The following is a 22057-nucleotide window of genomic DNA, read 5'->3' as shown; positions in this document are numbered from 1 at the left end:
CAGGGTGATATTTTTGAATGATGGTTGATTTACCATAGTGTTTAATCTGAAAACGTCCGAAAACGATCTACAAGATATTTTAGGCCGAAATCATATAAGAAACTATTTTGATTAATAATTTTCGATTGCATTCGTATATCAACGATTGTTCGTTACTATATATCAACTTTGACACTGAAAATAATGAAGATTTTCAATACCGAAGCATGAACATTAACATATGCTCTATAAAGCGTCCTAGAGCACCCCTTTGCCCAGATTCAATACTTATGAAACAGAAAAGAGCGTGAAGATATTTGAACGTGAACAAAACATTATATATAATGACAATAAACATCGACACATTATTACATAAAATGATGACATACGTCGACACTATTATGAAAAATGACGACATACGTCTACACAGTATCATATAAAATGATGACAGATGTCGACACAGTTTATATTAAAATGGTGACGTATGTCGACTCAGTATTAATCAACACAGTATTATACAAAATGATGACAAACTTCAACATAGTAGTATATACAATGATGACATACATCGGCACAGTCTTATACACAATAATGACATACTTTGACACAGTATTATATTAAATGATGACATACGTCAACACATTATTACCTCTGACTGTAAAAATGGTCTCGCTGGTTGGTTTGACCCTAACACCGGATTTTCCCCCAATTACAGCACATTGATATTTAAGTTTGTCTCCGCACCCCTGTAAACTTTATTTTTGCTTTGAGTGAGGTTTCCGTTGGATTGGTTAGAACTACTCGTCTTAACGTAGAAGGATTAGTTACATGTTGTAAAGTCGTATCCCGAATTGTTCCTGGTGGTGGATATAGTGCTAAAACCTCGTATGTACCGGAGTCTTTATAGGTCTCCCTCTTCCGTCCTATGACGATGACTTTATCCCTAGATGTCAGACTGTATGTACACACAAGTTCCACTTCATTGTTCCCTACAAGTCCTACTTGGTTAACTGTCGTTTTGACAGATATATCACCCTGTACTCCTGCTGCAATAGATTACAAGTTGTGTTGTAAAACTAGTTTTAATTTAAAAAAATGAAAACTTTTAACAAGCCCCACATCGTCAAATGGATAGGGCCGTTTTAAGGATAATCTGCTAGCTTTCTGTCTTATTTTGGGGGAATCACTCAATTGGCGATGGCAGGTAACACATGTTAATTGCGATATATTTCTACCGGATGATTTTGTTATTGCGTTTAAAGGTTTACAGTATATTTCCGAATATTAATTACAAAAAAAAACCAAAAAAAACAAAAAAACAAATAAAAAAGATAAAAAATAAAAATAAAATTACAAAAAGCAAAAAAAAAAATAAAAAAATAATAAAAAAACAAACAAAACAACAAAAAAATAATTAAGTCTGTCATGTCACTGTCATATACGGTGCATGGTACTCTCATGTTCAAAATGATAAATAATTTATGATTATAAATCATCATTCATTGACAAATGTCTTCAAATAATCGTAAATTAGAAAAACTCTTCAGCGAGCCGAAGTGTTTTCCGGACAAAATGCATGCGGAGATGACCTCCAAAAGTGCACCTGGCGGCAGCCGATTATACAATCACATGACCTTTCAACTTCGTATGTAAATGAAGAATCTGGACAGGCTGAATAAGCCGTTTGAAAAATGGCGTTCTGAGCGAGGAATTCGGCGATGTTTTCACGGATTATTGTGTTTTGGATGTAACAATTCGTATTAAGTGACAAGGTAGGTTAAAGATAAATGTTTCCTGATGACGGTAGTATATAGTGTGCACCGTGTCATTGTGAATCAATGTGTTTTTTAGTCGATTGAAGTGAGATGGGGTGCCGTTTCGCTCGTGGCGGAGTTGCCAACCTTGAGCTCAACAGATTACACATACCACTGTCAAATAAAAAAAAATTGAAAATCACATTTTCTATGCAAGCGCCTGTGTTACAAACGGGTGTCATGGGAACAATAAACACGGAGAATTTACCTTAGTGTTGGATCGACAAACGTTTACGTACATCCGAAAACGTTCTACACGATATATTAGGCCTTTGGAAATCCTGTGTAAACATTTTCTAATTAGTAACAATGCATTGCTTTTGTGTATCAACGTTTGTTCGTTTCTGCTTGCCAAATGCGATGCTGAAAATACTGAAGAGTTCTAATACAGAAGCATGAACCATACCACATGCCTTAGGAAACGTCCCAGCGCTCCTCGTTACCCTAAATATAAACTTATACAACAGACAAGAGCAACAAGGTGTTTGTAAGTGAACAAAGGAAGTGCTGTACATTCTAACAAAAATGTCATATTGTCAAAACTGAAAAGATTGTAGTGAACAAATTAAACTCCGTCAATTAATGTCAGTTCCTGACGCCGTTAAATAATTGTACGTGAATAAATACGTAAATACAGAAAGAGGTAGGAAACTTTTCTCCGGTCTCTAAGTGAGATTAGCAAGTGTATATTTATTTGTACAGCAAAATACGTGAATGGGGTACGCTGGCTAGACTTTCGTCCAAGTCAGATGACCACGCTAGAACACGAGAATTGAAGAAAACATCCCGATAAGGACGTTTGACACCGAAAATTGCAAAAAAAAATCTGTTAATTCCAAAAATAAGCATATTCTGTTATTTTTGTAAAAGAGGTTTACTTTCAATTAGAGTCAATATCAATGGCAATATTATGTCATACGGTTCATATACGATGGACCTTGGTCTCTTCTGTGTATATACAAATTCAAACCAACTAATGTCAATTATGTTTCTTATTTTTTCCTTTTTGTTTTTAATTTCAGTGTAATAATAAGATTTGTGCATGGACAATTAATACCCCCTCCCCGGGATGATAATTACATTCGTGTAATGAAATATTTTCTCCATAATCATTTAAGTAAAATAGAAGTCAAATCAGGTGTGACGTATGTACGTGTAATATCTATCAAATCAGGTGTGACGTATGTCCATGTACCATCCGTCCAATCAGGTGTGACGTATGTCAATGTACCATCCGTCCAATCAGGTGTGACGTATGTCCATGTATCATTCGTCCAATCAGGTGTGACGTATGTTCGTGAACCATCCGTCCAATTTAATTCATATTTTTATAACAGTATTGCTACGTTTTCACGCGCATGCGTTATTCTGCGTGCGTAAGGTAATGCTTATAGACTGTGTAGATTGTTCCAGTGTCTGGATTAGTCAATACTGATGTTACCCAGCTTTAGCTGTGCCGCTGTCTCCACCTGTGAACCACCATATATATTTAGGAAAAGGGTTGATTTCAGAGGCCAAGTTCAAGCTGTCTCCTTCGTAATGGATGTTGTGATGGTTTGTTATTGCACTTGTTCCGGTTTAGTCTGACGGTAAAGAAAGCAAAGTGTAATCAGACCATAGTACTTGTCTATGCATCTCTTTCTTTCAGTCGTACTTAATATATCGTCTACACAATGATATATGCAAGTGACTTATCTACTTTCTTGAGGTTCAAACTTTTCACGGGAAATTATAGTTCAGACCTGAATCCTTTTGTGTAGATTTTATTTTCAAAATAATTTACTGATTTAGGAATTATTGTAACAGGTGAATTTTATATATCACTTTAACACAATTAATGATAAACGTCATTCACGCCGACTTACAGAACATATTGATAATAGCAGTGTTTCTATAGTATACGGTGCTAAGTGGTATCGAGGGTTTCCCGCTGTTAGACACAATGGGCTCTGTGTTTCTACCCACGCACGGGATTGTAACATTACTGTACTCTGTCCATAAGATCGTCCTAGCCGAGCAACGCCCCTGATACATGTGAACTAAATATGTCTGTCCTTTCTCAACATCCTAGCTTCGGTCATAGACACTTAAATTTTTCAACGATGCGGTATTGAGATGAGCTTTTTAAAGGATGCATGTAAAATGATAGCAAATACGTTCCTTAAATAGGAAGGAGAAAATTCCCTGTACCATATAGCAAAATAAAAGGAACTCTTGTAAATATACAAGTAGAATACGACCCGAGTTCCGTCGTACAAGTGAAGGTCAAATCCGGGTTAAGTTACACACGTCTAAATATAGGCAGCTTGGTGACACGATACATGATAGTTTCATGCAACCGAAAGAGGATGATGTCGTTTAAAAATAGTTTTGAAATGTATACAAATGTGTGTGTTGCCCCCTGGCGGTAATATGTTACAATATCAAGGGAGGTAATACCGTTTTTATGGATGAATATTATAGTATCATGCAAGCCCATTTAAGGCGATGTAGGTTGATTTTAAACTAACGTAATCTGATTCAATACTTATAGATATAATTTCAGGTCCAATAAAATATTTCAATTCATCGTAAAAAATACGTTTTTGCTAGGCACGACTTTGGTATTGGTAGACACTTGGAATCGTTCAAAAATAGCTTATATTTACGTTATACGTTGCATTTAGGACTTATTGGAACGTCGCAGAGTCATTTGATAAAAAACCTTCTCACAATGTTGTAGTTGTACACTGGAATATGTTTTTGATGGCACACATTTAAATCATATTTATGATTTGACACTTCAATTGAGATTTTAATTACTTACCAACATACGAAATATGTTACAAGTGGCAATTGGGTGTTACTTTCTCTATGCATGGCGGATAAAGGCACCTGTAAAGTGTGAAACGAAACGAAACGAAATCAAACGAAACGAAACAAAAGAAATCAAACAAAACGAAACGAAACAAAACGAAATCAAACAAAACGAAAAACATTTACTCAGTTCTTTAGATATAAAATAACTATTTAGATAATATGCTAAGTCCACGATTTATAGGCATGCAAATCGCGTTGTGTATTGATTTACGCCCGATCTAAAATCACGTGACAGAGGTGGTTGTAAGCAACTCCTTTTATGGTAGGAAAGCCAGGTGTGTGTATCTGATCGTGAAAAGTTATACTTTCGGGAAAATGGCTGTACTTAAAAGTCGCGATTTACTGATAAAAGGCGGCTGTTCCCGTATTGAAGTGTGGAGTGTGGGCAGAATGTTTTAGACAATATTTAAGTACCGGTTGAAAAAGGAAGATACGTTATTTTATTTCAGCTTTTCTCTGAAATATTCGTAAGATCAACTTGTTATTTTCATCTAAACCCCAGGTCAGACATGCATTGAATAACGTAGCTGAAGTTGCATGCTTGAAACAGCGCGTATAGTAAGTTTAACAACGTTAACTAATGAGTGAAACGCAAATATGTTACTGTAAGCAACGTCTCTGATGTACGATTAACGTTCATTTAATTTGAAAGTGAATCACGTTGATTATCAGATATTATTAATTAGCAGGTGGGTAAGAAAGAATTATATAGTTTATGATTATACTGTTATTGGTAAAAAGATATTTAACCAGTATTTGTGATTATTTTTGTTAAAATCAAAAGTTTAATATAAGATTTATTTTACACACAATACACTACGCGATTTGTATGCCAATAAATCGTGAAGCAAGCATATATTCTGTAAATTTATTTTATATTCAAAGAACTGAACGAATATTGCAAAAAAAAAATCATGTTCAATATTTTTCATTTTCAAAGAGATACAGATACAAGAATGTCCTCATACATTCGCCATAGTTCTTTTATCCTATTGCGATCAATTTATTCCTGTGTGTTGTTTTTACACCGATGAGACCGGGTCACTTAGGCCTGTGTACAGTCTGATATTTTTTCAATGTTTCCTTCTTCGTTGCGTTTGATTTCGTTTCGTTTCGTTTGATTTCGTTTTGTTTCCTTTCGTTTCTTTTTGCTTTCGTTTCGCACTTTACAGGTACATGTACCCGGCGGATAACAATGAAGAGAACATTATATTTACCGATGTAAATTCAGTAGCTTTTCGGGTTTTTGTCTAAACTAATACCTGTTAAAGTTAATATTGAATATAGTAAACTGTCTACGCATTTTGATAAGACATGGAAAAGTACAGTTATGTTTCGGAGTATTTTTTCGTTCACATTTGAACAGGTAATAATATCAATCACTATTTTCGACAAGGCATATATTATAAGTTCTGTTTTCTTAGGGTATACCAATCCAACTTCCGGTACCTTTGAGAAAATGCTTAATTCACTTTTTAGATTAAATTATCTTTTTTCTTTCTTTTGGCTTTAGTTTAACAAGGTATTCTTTCAATTCAAATTGCTTTTAAAATATAATAAGTATGTCTTTTCATGTAAGTCTGCTTATCGTTAAAGTATTTACCCAGATACAGTTTCAAAATCTGATTCCCTAGAAGTTCTTTAATTATTGAAATAAATAACCACAATGAAGTTATATATACACCACAAAGCTACAAACCATACATCTGAAATAATTCGCATCTCTTGATTACTTTAGTATTATGATATTTTAGTAAATAGGCTCCCTCATAATCAAAGTGTGATTTTGACTTTTTTTTATATCGGGATCAAGAAATACGGATTTTTTTAAAAATTTTAAGTTTATACATAAACTGCTTATTAATTTTTTTTTACTTCATTTTGATTAACTTGCAGTCTTTCAGGGGATCCATACATTTCCTAAAATTTACTGTCACTCGATAGTTGTAACACTTCGAAAAAACTCTCGTAGCGTAGTAGTAAGGATGTAAAGCACCCCTATGGGTTATGTTGATCTGTAACGCCGTAGAATGATGCAGTACAAAAGCCCAGTGGTTTTGGTTTATTTTGTTTTTGTTTAACGTTGTATTAACAGCCAGGGTCATTTAAGGACGTGCCAGGTTTTGGAGGTGGAGGAAAGCCGGAGAACCCGGAGAAGAACCACCGGCCTACGGTCAGTACCTGGCAACTGCCCCACGTAGTTTTCGAACTCGCAACCCATAGGTGGAGGTCTAGTGATAAAGGGTCGGTACACCTTAACCACTCGGCCACCGCGACCCCATATCCCAGTAACTGTTCCGGTTACGTATGATGTGTTTCCTAATCTACTTTCATAAACCAACTTCCTAAACGACTTCAACAGTTGTGTAATTCAGTAATCTGTATCTATCAAATAATTTGGAAAATAATAGAAATGTTCGTGAAAAAGAAAAACTTACCTGGTGTTATATATATATATATTTATAGTTACCTATTTATGACCGTATAGGTATGATACAAAACATGCGATCTACCTTTGTGTATGAAAACAGACACGGCGCAAAATGTAATTTTATCAAAGGAGAAGTCAACTCATCATTGAACATCAATAACTTAAGACAAAATGATATGAAATTCAGTTTTTTTTCACTTTGAATACCAATACATAGAAGAAGATTATCTAACTAACATAAACCAACCATGTAAGAGTCTACAATGGCAGGATAAATAATACGAGGTCTGATAACAAAATCAAAAACTAACTTATAACAACCACTTTAAATAGTAAACAGCGTAAATACATGTGTCCGTTACATCTACAAATCACATTCACAAGAAATTAATAGAAATGAAAACGGAAGTCAGCACGTAACATATCTAAATCCCAATGATTTGAGTGTGCCGGTCAATTTTCGCTATCACACATTTTTGTACATCTGTTGTTGATATATGGAGCAGCAAAGTTTATTTCGATTCATCAAAAGAGCTTCCTCCCCTGACACTGATTCGTTCAAACTGTGGCAACCATCGCTAGAGAACATCATCAAAGTGTTGTTATTTCTACAGGGCATAAGATAGAGCCTACCAACACCAAATTCTAATCGGTCAAAAAACATGACGGCGGAAGGCTTCTTGATATTCAATTTGAAAATTGGTATCAACTTTTTCTGTTGCATTCAAATAAAACATTATAATTATTCTTTCCTAGCTGAACATGACACCAGGTATAAATATCTAAATGTATGTAATTATCACATATTTATCTATAATATAAATTTGAAATTATTTATCGGCATTAGATATCCCATAATGATATGCTATATTCTCTATACTGTATGCCTTTCGGACAGTACATACAGATTTAATATCCTGATGTCGTACAAACGTCTACAATAAATTAACATGATAAACACATTAACACGGGTTTGGTGATGGAAATATAACAACACAATACGTTATTTCATTATATTTATCAAATATCATGAGGAATAGGTATACACAGTTGTTACAAGGCAAGAAGATGTTTAGTGTTTATTACGGAATTAGTTAGCACGAGGAACATATATATATATATACAGTTCTAAAATGACAAAATCTAATTTAGCCTGTTTTCAAAGGAATACATGAGCACGAGGAAAATATATACACAGTTGTGACATAACACTACAGAATTTAGTCTGTTTTCTACGGAATCAGTAAGCAAGAGGAATGTACATATACACAGTTGTAACATGACAATACCTAATTTAGTCTGTTTTCTATGGAATCAGTTAGCATGACGAATATATATATATATACACTGCCGTGTACATTAGAAATATATACAAACAGGTGTAACCGGACACTAACAAATTTAGTCAGGGGACAGAACTCAACGTGTTCCTCACATGGCGATCGCTCAACTAAAGGCCCAAACTCAGGCATTGTCAAGACATTAGGAAGAAGAAAGCTGTTAGAAAAAGAAGAGAAAAGATTATATCCTAAATTTAGTCGCCTCTTATGATAATGCAATGAAAGCAACAGGTACAATTCTTACACCCTACCTTCAGGTCAGATTTAATGACAATAAGTTAATTTAAAAAGTTATTCTCAGTTACGTCTATGTATTTCTGGTAGGATCATCCTCGGTTAAGGCGATGTTAATGTATTGTCGGGTAGGACCTACAACATAAGAATAGGGTTTAGTAATATACCTATCATATACATTGTATGAACATATGCAATGCATCTCAAATTATAGCAATATTGAAATATTTGAAGATAATGTTCATTTCATCATTTTCGTCGCCACGTGAATTTCGATACACAACCTTTTCGCCAGTATACTGTGAACATATTTTTGTTTTTAGAAAATTTGTACCAACATTGTACAACCCATGTTTAGATGAAAAGTGAACACAGGTAAGCAGATTTCATATCTAAAGTGAACACAGGTAAGCAGATTTCATATCTAAAGTGAACACAGGTAAGCAGATTTCATATCTAAAGTGAACACAGGTAAGCAGATTTCATATCTAAAGTGAACACAGGTAAGCAGATTTCATATCTAAAGTGAACACAGGTAAGCAGATTTCATATCTAAAGTGAACACAGGTAAGCAGATGTCATATCTAAAGTGAACACAGGTAAGCAGATTTCATATCTAAAGTGAACAGGTGTGATCGTTCACCGTTACCATTGACCATCAACTATATTCAAGTATAGAGTTAAGTGTTACATATGATACTATAATACTAAACAAACATTTTATTTCCAGTGCGGTCTTGGGCCTTTTAAAGTGACAGATATATATACACATATACTAAGGGAGATAACTCTTACCTGCGTTAGGTCCAGAGAGCTCGTCGTAAACATTGGGTGCGGATCTCCCATTTAATACATCATAGTTTCTATAATAAACAAAGTAGCGTATACAAGGTATTATAATTATTTTTTCTTTGTTTTCATGGTAAATACTCAAATCTGATTGGTCGAAAAATTCTTTTCATTCTTCTATGAAAGAAATTCCGAGAATGGCGCGAAAAATGTGACGTCACAATACGACCATTGACGTTGCGCATTGATTTGAGAAAAAGAACATGTTTTTAATTAGAAAATCATTATAAGCGTTGATGTCAATTATTTTTTAGTTTCATCGAGGTATGAAACAAATTTTGTTGAGTGTATTAAATCACTTTTATTAAATTTGCCGAGTACAATAAACAAACGGGGACATTTATTTAAGCATTGATGTAGCGGATTCTTACAGAAGTTTGCAAACAAAATTTGTTTCCTACCCCAATAAAACTAAAAAAAAATGACATCAATGCTTAAATAAATGTCCCCGTTTGTTTATCGTACCCGGCAAATTTAATAAAAGTGATTTAATATACTCAACACCTACATATCTATACCGTCCGGTGTCTGTCCTAACGTCTGATACACAGACGGTATTCAGTCAATACCTACCTGTCTTTACCGTCCGGTGTCTGTCCTAACGTCTGATACACAGACGGACCGGCGACAGCAGCAATATCCAAATGTTGATACCGTGATCTGTTAAAATGATTACATATATATTAACGAGATCATTTTACCATTTCGATCACTGATACAGTCGAATCAAATGACATTTTATATGCATTTGACTGGTATTGATTACGCTAGCCTTACATTACATTAACCTGATAAACTACTCAAAATTGTAATTCAAGGTTTATTTTATTTTATTTATTTTCCTTTTTTCGTGCGTGTGTGTGTGTGTGTGTGTGGGGGGGGGGGGGGGGGGGGGGGGGGGGGGGGGGGGGGGGGGTAATTTTTATTTATTCTTAATATCAGAAAAGTATTCAGGAAAACAAACGAGTCACAAACCACACGGAGAAAAGTATTATTAACATAATAAGCATTATTGTACCTTTCGTCCTCCGCTTGACCTGTATTTGCTGCAAAACAATATGATTTATATGTGAAAAAAGTTAAAATTCCTGTTCAATAAAGAAATAAATAAATTATACTATAATATGTCATGTTATACAGATAAAAATTCAAATCTTTATCATGACATTGTTCAGAATTCATAAACGTAATCCATGTTCTTTGAAATCAACTTAAGAAAAGTATGAGATTAATTGTCTGACAGCTGTTTTACACATCCTCATCCAGGTTGTGGTCGCTTGCTAGGCACCACAAACTTTATAATCATTGGGGATCCTAGAAAGATGGAAACAGCTTAGTGATGACGTTTAATTTATTTTGGCTGTCATTAATCAATAAAAATTAAAACATTCATATTTAAAGATGCTATATTTGCATATATGGCACAACTCTGACTGATGGGAAAAGACAATCATAATACAATTTATGAATATCAGTAAGTAAATTTCGTTAATTTACCAGTAGGACGAGCCATCGAAAACCTCCCCAAATCCTTCATCATTGGCGTTTTGCTGTAAATGAAGCTATTTAAGTAAAATGATATCGTCTCTATTGAACCCGAAAAGTAATTAAATAACTACTTATTATTACAAAGTAATATTGACAGTTCAAGTTGGTCTTTCCTAAACATTAGGATTTATATATGTATATAGCGTTGCTAAAGATCTCTGTTTTCCTAACCTGCTGTTGTGATCTTTACCAAATACAGTAAACCTATTTGCTTGTATTGAAAAACCCATTATCATTTATATAAATGCATTTCAAATTCTTAAAATAAAGAAAGAGTTATTAATCCATGGAGTTAAACAATTCGCAGTTTAGTTCAGGATAATACTACGATACAAGTTAATTACTGTAAAAAACCTGATTTGTAAAACCAGGGATGAGGTAAGGACAGGAACATATTCAAACGAATCTTTACTTCTAATATTATAAAATATGTTAACAATAGTGACCATATCCCTTCATTCGCTCGTTTGATGTTAAAATATCTTTTTTTCTTATATAGAAAGTACTCACCTCATGTGTTATTTACTCAGGAAAACAGCTACAAACCTTAAAATATATTTTACTCAGATACTTGGTTCATCTTACAGTGTTAATTTGTTGAGTACTAAAATAAATAAATACAATATTGACCATAAATATATATCGTTTAAAAGACTTAAAGTCTATAAATGTTTAACTTATTGAGCTTAATACTTACAAAAAAGGAAGTCGTTTGTTGCCTGAAATGAAATGAGATTTATTTCCGAGCTTTACCTTTTCCAATTTAAAAAAAAATGTGCGTGAACGATCTATGACACATCAGTATCAAACTACAAAACGTTTAACAATATAACTAGATGTAAGGAGTGGTTAGAAATAACGGTTAACTCTAAGCCAATCCTTAACCGGTTATAATTATATAGATATCAACTTAGTATTCAATATTCAAATTCATCAATTTATAGCTAATAATTATGATTTGTACTCACGACTGATAAATATCCCCAGTCCGACGGTCAATGACAACAGGATCACCGATATACACAACATTACAACACCTGCTGTGTACACAGATTCTGTAAAATAAACACAACATTACAACACCTGCTATGTACACACTTTCTATAAATAAACACAACATTACAACACCTGCTATGTACACGACTTCTATAAATAAACACAACATTACAACACCTGATGTGTACACGACTTCTATAAATAAACATAACATTACAACACCTGCTATGTACACGACTTCTATAAATAAACACAACATGCAAACACCTGATGTGTACACGACTTCTATAAATAAACACAACATTACAACACCTGATGTGAACACAGATTCTGTAAAATAAACACAACATTACAACACCTGATGTGTACACAGATTCTGTAAAATAATTTTAACATTATAACAACTGCTATGTACACGACTTCTATAAATAAACTTAACATAACAACACCTGATGTGTACATGACTATTATAAAATGGCTTTTATAAAATAAACACAACAAAAAAACCTACTGGATTATATATAATAAACACACAAATCGGCAATAAAAATGTAAGTTTAAATCAAAGTCGATAAAGTATTAATAAATCTAGATTAACATATAAATCCTCACATTGTATCAGCGGAATGCGACCAGGCGTTCCTATAGGGTAGGTGTCTTCTGATTCTAAGTAAATCTTATTAATCAGTGAATATACACAGAACACAAGACATTATTATACTTTCATTGATATCTTGACGTCGTCAATAAACTTAAACAGAATTTGATCAAGTCACAATATTCATCTTTTGAACTCTTGAAATAAACACGATTTATCCACTATTCAATCAACTGTTGGGAGATTGCCGGCTATGGAGTCTAAAAGTGAGTTATTAAGAAATTTTACCACCATCAGCTGTCGTTTTCCTCGTGGCATCATCATCCTTAGAATCGTGCCCCTCAGATGGACCTGGAGTTGTTGTGGTGACGAAATCTGTAGAAGTGACTGGTGGTGATGCTTCTATATATATACGAAATAAACACGTCATTGAAGGGTTTCATTTTCAATTATAGAAAGGAAAAGAACAGGTTCCCGACCATTGTATATAGCGTGATTCCCTCCTGTATTAGATACATATCTACAATCTATTATGTTCAGGTATTAACGACGCTACATAATTTGATACACATACATATTGTAATCGTCCTTGAAACGAGCATCTTTATTGACCAAACTATGTAATCCTGTAATACTAAAGTCGCGTCACTTTTAATTTGGTGGAAGGAATTACTTTAAAAGCTCAAAAATAAATGGTTGCTCAAACATGCATAGCTAGTATCAGCCGAATAATAACAGCTGGTCATAACACCTAAATCAGAAGAGTACAGTCTTGATAAACCGAGCGAACACTTAGGTTTTTATTGTATGAAGATTATCATTCAAATTATTAAACCTTACAATCAATGTGCCCATTCAATACAGGTATACCAATCGATTAGCATGACAACAGTTTTAAATATCGTTATTGCCAAATATCTGACTTTTCAAGAGGAATTAATTTTTAAAAACTTACCTATTGTAATACTTATCATCTTGGACAAATTGTAAGTATTCCCTGTGAAATTGTTCTTCGCCTCGCAGACGTAATCTCCTGATTGGTTGATATTTATGTCAGTCAGCGATAACTGTGATCGAGTGCCGACCTGCACATGTCCTCTGTTAAGTCGCCATATATAGGTAGGAGGAGGGTTGCCCTCCGCAGCACAGGTCAAGGTCAAATCTTCGCCCTCGTAATGGATGGCCTTCGTGGGATTCTTTATTATGGTAGGTGTTCTAGTTTGGTCTTTGGTAAAAATGAATAAATAAATATTTATTTACGAATAATAGTTGACACCTATTGTATATAGGTTGCCATTACTAAGGATTAAAGATTGTAAAACATTTTAATTACGAGTTTAATATGGGTAGTAAAAACGGGAGAATGAATGTGAAACTGTAACAACCAGAAGTGTCCTCCTTCTAGGACACATCATTCGCGAAAAACCAGCATATTATGCATGAAATGCATGAAAATTAGCGAACTGAAAAGAAAAGTCGAATTATATGTAAGGGGAGTAAACCTTATTATTGTTATCAGTTCTATTAAAAAAAATGCATTAAAGATTGACTTACGGTATGATCTCAAGTGTTATTATGAAATGTTACACGAACATGATACACAATCCTAGCACAGACTTACAATAAACACTGATGGGATTAGTTTGTCTATAGTAAGCGTTGTTTGTTGGGTCAGAGAGTGTTTCTTGTTGTAAGGTACACCTGATGATGACGCCATTGTCGTCCTTGGTCATCGGTATGTTGATGACACTACTTCCGGTGAAGGTACAGTCGGTACTGGGGGATGTCTGTGTTGTAGAGGTTACGGTACTACCCACGGACTCAGAAACACCCCTGTACTTGGTCCACAGGAACGTCCCGGCCGGCCGACCAACGTTACTGGTACACGTGAACTGGACTGTTCGTCCCTCCGCAATATTTGACGATGGGACCATTTCTACTTCACCGAAGGACTTGGCATTGGGATGTGCTGTATAGAATCATGAACGCATTTCAACAGACACACATTTCGTTAAAATATTTTTAAATGAAAGAATATTTGAAAAATGAAGTCATTAACTCGACCGATATCAAATGTACTTGGAAGCAAATGATTAGATATTTTTTTGTATCAAAAACAGACGTACATCAACACATTTTTCATACAAACTAATAACATACGTCGACATAATAATACATAAAATATGACATGTGTCGACAAAGTAGTATATTAAATGTTGACAAACGTCGACACAGTATTATACATAATTATAACATAGTCGACACAGTATTATATAAAATGACGACATACGTCGACACAGTATTATATAAAATGACGACATACGTCGACACAGAATGATATAAATTGATGACATATGTCGACACAGTAATATATAAAACTAGAAATTGTTTCGGAACAATTTGACGGGCTTTTCACTATTTAGCATAAATGACCTAAAGGCTTGGTATTTCCAAACATAAAAAACTATTTTAGAACACTTGATAGGTCATTCACATTCTAGTTTTGATTAATCAGGCATCTGAGATATTACATTTCAACAAAGGAGTGGACGAAGGGAAATAACTCGTACAGCCTTGTACGAGTTATCTCCCCTCGTCCAACTAACGTTATATCTCAGATGCCGTTATATATCTGATGCCAAATTAATTCAAAATGGCGTTCCGCGTTAATGGTAAACGTTACCGAAACACCAAAAAAACATGAAAATCATCAGAATAACATTTTGAATCATACTTAAATTTCTTTTTTTGGAAAAAAATTGAAAAATGAAGATTTTTTAAAAATAGACTTATTTGACCCCATAGCGAACGCTTTTATTTGACCTCTGACCCTAAAACTTTTGGTGAGTAAAAGCTAGAGCCAGGCATTAACTACAAATAACATAATCATATGACCCCTGTAAAATGAACACTTTATGAATTATGGGCATTTTAAGCTTTTTAATATATGACGTCATGGTGGCCATCTTGGATTTCAAACCAAGTTAAAAGGTAACATAACTTGGCCAGGACAATCCAAGGATTATTTCAGCTAAGATTGAGCTGAATGCCACTTGCGGAACTTGAGAAGAAGTTTAAAATGTAAAACTATTTTTAATATAGAATTTATAAGGGGAAATTCAAAATGGCGTACAACAGGAACCGTATGTGTCACAGAAAAACTGAAAACGTAAAATTCATCAGAATGACATTCTACATCATACTAAGAAATTTTTTTGGAAGAAGATTGAAAAATGAAGATTTTCTAAAATTAGACTTATTTGACCCCACAGCGAACGCTTTTAATTGACCTCTGACCCTAAAACGTTTAGTGAGTAAAAGCTAGAGCCAGGCATTAACTACAAATAACATAATTACCCGACCCCTGTATAATGAATGCTTTTTTAATTATGGGCATTTTAAGCTTTTTAAAACATGACGTCATGGCGGCCATCTTGGATTTCAAATCAACTTAAAAAATAACATAACTTGGCCAGGACAATCCAAGGATTATTTCAGCTAAGATTGAGCTGAATGCCACTTGTGGAACTTGAGAAGAAGTTTAAAATGTAAAACTATTTTTAATATAGAATATATAGGGGGAAATTCAAAATGGCGTACAACAGGAACCGTATGTGTCACAGAAAAACTGAAAACGTCAAATTCATCAGAATGACATTCTACGTCATACTAAGAATTTTTTTTGGAAAAGGATTGAAAAATGAAGATTTTCTAAAAATAAACTAACTTGACCCCCTGGCGAGCTTTTTTATTTGACCTCTGACCTTTAACTTGTAATTTTATAAAAGTTAGCCCCAAAGTTACTGTAACATAATATCATAACATGACTCTTGTTTCTTGAATACTTTTCGAGTTATGGCCATTTTAAACTTTTGAGGTATGACGTCATGGCGGCCATCTTGGTTTCTTGACTTACTTGAAGATGTTGCTGTCACCCCTTCAACTCATGCCATATACAATAGCCATAACTGACTTGGCATACCTTTTACCATTTTCCCACAACTTGTGTGACAAAATAAAATGCAGAAGAAGAAGAATAATAATAAACATAACAGAAACAATAGGTCTTTTCACCACTTAGGTGAAAAGCCCTAATTACGATATACGTCGACATAGTAGAATATAACATTATGACATGTGTCGATACATTATTATTTGAAATGATGACATATGTCGACATAGTATTATATAAAATGATAAACAAAGATATAAAAAATACATAAAATGATGAAATACGTCGAAACAGTTGTATGTAAAATGATGATATGCAAAAAATGTACGTCGACATAGTAGTATACTTTAGCATTGAACGGATGGAATTTGCCTCTGTCCAGTTGGCATTCATATTGAATATGAATGCCAACTGAAAGCCGTTCAATGCTTATGTTTACCATCTGCGATTTTTTATTTGTCGTGGGATTTTTTTTTTGAAATTTTCAAATTCAAATTTCAGTTGGCAGTTCATAAGCTGGTGAACTCGCAACTGAATTGGTAGGGTTATATAGTGGCAGTGCCATACAATGGTAAATATAAAATGATGAAATAAGTTTACAAATCATTATATAAAATGATGACATACGCCGACACATTATTACATAAAGCTATGACATATGTTGACACATTATGATATATAATGGTGACATACGTCGACACAGTATTATAGGAAATAATGACAAACGTCGACACAGTATTATATTAAATGATGACATATGTCGACATAGTATTATATAAAATGATGACATACGTCGAGATAGTATTATATAAAATGATGACATACGTCGAGATAGTATTATTACCTGTGACAGTAAGACTGGTCTCACTGGCTGGGTTGGCTTGTATACCGGAATTTAGTCCAAGTACAGCACATTGATATTTACGTTCGTCACCGCACACCACACTTGTAAACTTTATTATTGCTGTGAGCGAGGAGTCTGTAGGATTGGTCAGAACTACTCGTCCGAACACAGAAGGATTTGTTAAGTTTGTTAATGTCGCCGGAGCTTGATTTGTTCCTGGTGGTGAAAAGGATGCTAACTGTTTGTATGTTCCGGAGTCTTTAGTTGTTTCCCTTTTCCATGACATGGAGAACACTCTATCCATAGACGTCAGACTGTATGTACACACAAGTTCAACTTCATTGTTCCCTACAAGTCCTACTGGGTTAACTGTCGTTGTGACTGAAATGTCACCTTGTACTTCTGCAATAGATTACGAGTAAAATTGTGATGGAAACAATTTCTGCTTGATTTTTAAAACCTTTAATTTTTTGACTACGCTTATCAATATCACGCAAAGAGGACAATTTTCGTGGGCGGATATCTTTTATTGCGGTGACACCTGTTAGTCTGGGACAAAAGATACGTTTAAACGCATAATGCCAAGACAGATTTTTTTGAAATTCGTTATGTATTATCCCAAAATTACCAAATGATTAAATAGTTCATATTCATGATTTAAAATAGACTGTGTCTATATTCAAATTCGCTTGATGGCAGTAGGTCATTATATTTTCGAATACATTTATACAATTCGTAAATCCTTCTATGGTTTCTCTCCGTTTGTTTTCCTGTAGAGTAAATTAATGATCCGTTGAAAAAATGATTCAAAAGTAATTAGCTTTGGCAGTTGATTCCCGTTTTTGTGCTTTAATGATTTATCATGTCTGATCAAGCTCACACAATATATAAATGTATAGGACTCGGTTATTATTCTACGTATATTTCTTAGACTACAACAAAACTTTATTTATACCTCAGTATATTTTGATCACATCACTCGGCCTTCTTCGGCTGGGTGAGTGACCTTAAATCACTGGTTGTCACTAGACCTTTGGTGGTCATGTGACACAAGAATCTGGTGGTACACTCGTGGGAGCTTGAGCCCCTCGTCTCTGTTCAGATATGGCCGTCGATGTTTAATCTCAATAGCTACTTTCACTTTACGTTTAGCAAAGTGCTCCCCCGAACCTAGTACCTTCACTGTGTCGGTTTTGATGTTGAAGTGTTACAGTGTTCGTGGATGGCTGGTGATGGTCTGGAGATATGTTCTGTCATCCTCACTCCTTCAGGGCTTGCTGTTTCACCCATATATACATTGTTGTATTTGTTATATTTAATATGATAAGTGACCCCACACTTTTTCGATGTTTATGGTTTGACGTGTGTGAGTAATCAGTCTTAGAGAAATGTATGGTTTATGGTAGATGTTAACAACATGTTTTTTGAAAACTCTGTGAAGCACTCCTGATGTTTCCCGGATGTACGGAATCCCGATGTTAATACTTTTTTTCCCAACTTTTCTTTAAGTCCTTGTTGTTTTAAACATCCATTCAGGGTAGTCATTGGAACAAAGTGCGGTTTCAACATTCGCAACTTTCTTGATTTAATCGTTCTCATCAGTTACTAGTTTATTAACCTGATGTAATAGTCTTTTTTACCACTGACCTTCTATACTGCAGATGGTGATTGGAATCAAAGTTCAAATACTGGTCAGTGTGAGTAGGTTTTCTGTATACTTTAACTTTGATAAATCGTCATTCAGACATATGCAGGTGTCAAAGAATGGTAAAATACCATTTCTTCCTGATCGGATGTAATCTTGATATGTTTGTGATAGAGTTTCAGAAAACCCTTCTTCATATACATGTAATCTGGTGAATGTATCATCCACATATCTGAACAACATTAATAGAGGATTCGTGGCATACTTTAGAGCTTGCTTTTCAAAGTGATTCCTAATTAGCTATAATTAGCTATAAAGACTAGTGATGCCATAGCGTCTCCCTGTCGTTGTTGGTAGTAATTGCCGCCAAATACAAAATCTGTGCTGATTCATCAGATATCAAGATCGCAGACTTGGTGTACCACCGGCTCCTCTTGTCACAGGACCACCAAAGGTCTAGTGACAGTCAGTGAGTTGAGATCACTCACTCAGCTGAAAAAGGTGATTTGGTCAAAAATATTCTGAGGTATGCATAAGTTCTTGTCTGAGAAGTACACATAGCACTATGTAATCAGAATAAGATATCAATATAAGTTATTGTTTAATGCAAAATAGAGTTCTTGTTTCATTATCATTTTCTCGTCATTAAGTAAAGGATAACCAACACTAATTTGACTAATAAAGACAATTTTACAATAAACCATTCTCCTCAATATTTCACATTAAGATATTAAGGGTAAGTGAAATGTATGTAACTAATCATGTAACAGAGGCCATGTCCAATTAAATTTGAATCACTACCTCAGCTAGGGGTCGAGCCCGGGACCTCTGGCTTACTAGTCTTAGGCTCAACCGATAAAGCTAAAGAGAAGATATATCTATCTATCTATCTATCTAGCCGTGCGGCATTTTGCGGCTAGTATGCGTATTTACCAGGGTTACAGTTATTTCTGTTGAACTGGGTGTTCGACTCTCTCTACCTGTGTATGATTGTATTTCTCGTGAAGCTTAGAAACAGGCCGGTCTGTGTTGTCGTGGTTGTGTCCTTGGGCAAGACATTTTTTCCAGTATTACTCTGAATGGCATGCGACAGGTCCCCCGTATGTTGTTCCATAAGGTAGTCACAAACTACTACAAGGAGCCCTCGCCTCAAAATGACCCTGGCTGTTCACGGGGCGATTACCCAAGCAAGCAAACAAAGAAGTTGACAATGGCCAACCTTACTGATAGAATTCAGACGGAGATTGTTTACACCCCTAATAAACGAATGTTTACACCCCTGATACACGAATGTTTACACCCCTGATACACGAATGTTTACACCCCTGATACACGAATGTTTACATCCCTGATACACGAATGTTTACACCCCTGATACACAAATGTTTACATCCCTGATACAGGAACGTTTACAAACCTGATAAAGGAAGGTTTACAACCCTGATACACGAATGTTTACACCCCTGATACACGAATGTTTACACCCGTGATACACGAATGTTTACATCCCTGATACACGAATGTTTACACCCCTGATACACGAATGTTTATACCCTTGATACACAAATGTTTACATCCCTGATACACGAATGTTTACACCCTTGATACACGAATGTTTACATCCCTGATAAACGAATGTTTACATCCCTGATACACGAATGTTTACATCCCTGATACACGAATGTTAACATCCCTGATACACGAACGTTTACATCCCTGATACACGAATGTTTACATCCCTGATACACGAATGTTTACATCCCTGATACACGAACGTTTACAAACCTGATACACGAATGTTTACACCCCTGATACACGAATGTTTACACCCCTGATACACGAATGTTTACATCCTTGATACACGAATGTTTACACCCCTGATACACGAATGTTTACACCCCTGATACACGAATGTTTACATCCCTGATACACGAATGTTTACATCCCTGATACACGAATGTTAACATCCCTGATACACGAACGTTTACATCCCTGATATACGAATGTTAACATCCCTGATACACGAATGTTTACATCCCTGATACACGAATGTTTACACCCCTGATACACGAATGTTTACACCCCTGATACACGAATGTTTACATCCCTGATACACGAATGTTTACATCCCTGATACACGAATGTTTACACCCCTGATACACGAATGTTTACACCCCTGATACACGAATGTTTACACCCCTGATACACGAATGTTTACATCCCTGATACACGAATGTTTACATCCCTGATACACGAATGTTTACACCCCTGATACACGAATGTTTACATCCCCGATACACGAATGTTTACACCCCTGATACACGAATGTTTACAAACCTGATACACGAATGTTTACACCCCCCCGATAAAGCATATGTGCACACTGTCGATAATATAAATATACAAGGCAGATCACCTTATGATAGCATGATAGAGTTTTTTTGTCCTCCCTTGATTTGTCGGCCCACTAGAACACGAAGTAAATATTTTATAGTTGTATTTTTAACCAGGAAGTAGTTGTTTGTACCGGTTACATTCATACATTCCATTGAATTCTATCAACTACACTTATTGATAACTGACACGAACTCAACAGCGGTGTCGGTACAATATCTTCAATAAGATTCATTAGTTTGGAAATATGTGATATCAAAATGAATGTTTCACAAACAATGTGCGTGTTAAACACGTCACAAAGTTCCCAGACCGAGAAGTCCCTTTTTCAAGCGATGACTCCGTGAGACGATCATAACATGTCCCGACACAATACATACATTGTTTGTGTACAAAGTAATATTCATTTTGGTTTCGGTACAATATCTAATTATATTGGAATATCATATTATCTTAGAAAGGTTGTAACATACAGGTATTCATTAATGGAGTCTAACTTACCTGAGTACACGATGAAAAGTGTCACTGACACTACCCAAATAACCGCCATACAGAATGTTTAGAACCAGGATGA

The 22057-nt window shown here is 34.9% G+C and overlaps 1 protein-coding gene across 3 annotated transcripts in view; it reads right to left on the bottom strand.

The window, feature by feature from the left end:
- The window catches only part of LOC117340242 (nectin-4-like), a 47307-nt gene extending 25250 nt beyond the window's left edge, over window positions 1-22057 (bottom strand). Inside the window, exons 1-12 of one of the 3 annotated variants that reach the window (XM_033902003.1) lie at window positions 21985-22057; window positions 17445-17846; window positions 14270-14617; window positions 13604-13873; window positions 12937-13050; window positions 12023-12109; window positions 11752-11773; window positions 11004-11056; window positions 10525-10552; window positions 10080-10166; window positions 9453-9520; window positions 8083-8792 (exon numbers count right to left, since the gene is read on the bottom strand). In XM_033902003.1, the coding sequence (XP_033757894.1) occupies window positions 8731-8792; window positions 9453-9520; window positions 10080-10166; window positions 10525-10552; window positions 11004-11056; window positions 11752-11773; window positions 12023-12109; window positions 12937-13050; window positions 13604-13873; window positions 14270-14617; window positions 17445-17846; window positions 21985-22033 (1590 nt within the window). In that variant the 5' untranslated portion in view covers window positions 22034-22057 and the 3' untranslated portion in view covers window positions 8083-8730. Of the gene's footprint in view, window positions 1-8082; window positions 8793-9452; window positions 9521-10079; window positions 10167-10524; window positions 10553-11003; window positions 11057-11751; window positions 11774-12022; window positions 12110-12936; window positions 13051-13603; window positions 13874-14269; window positions 14618-17444; window positions 17847-21984 lie in introns of those variants that run through there. The other 2 variants (XM_033902004.1, XM_033902002.1) reach the window with 2 other exon arrangements.

This window comes from Pecten maximus, chromosome 13 (assembly GCF_902652985.1).
Source record: "Pecten maximus chromosome 13, xPecMax1.1, whole genome shotgun sequence".
Classification (NCBI taxonomy): domain Eukaryota; kingdom Metazoa; phylum Mollusca; class Bivalvia; order Pectinida; family Pectinidae; genus Pecten; species Pecten maximus.
The sequence above is the reverse complement of the archived record's forward strand: the minus strand, read 5'-3'. Positions and strand labels throughout refer to the sequence as shown.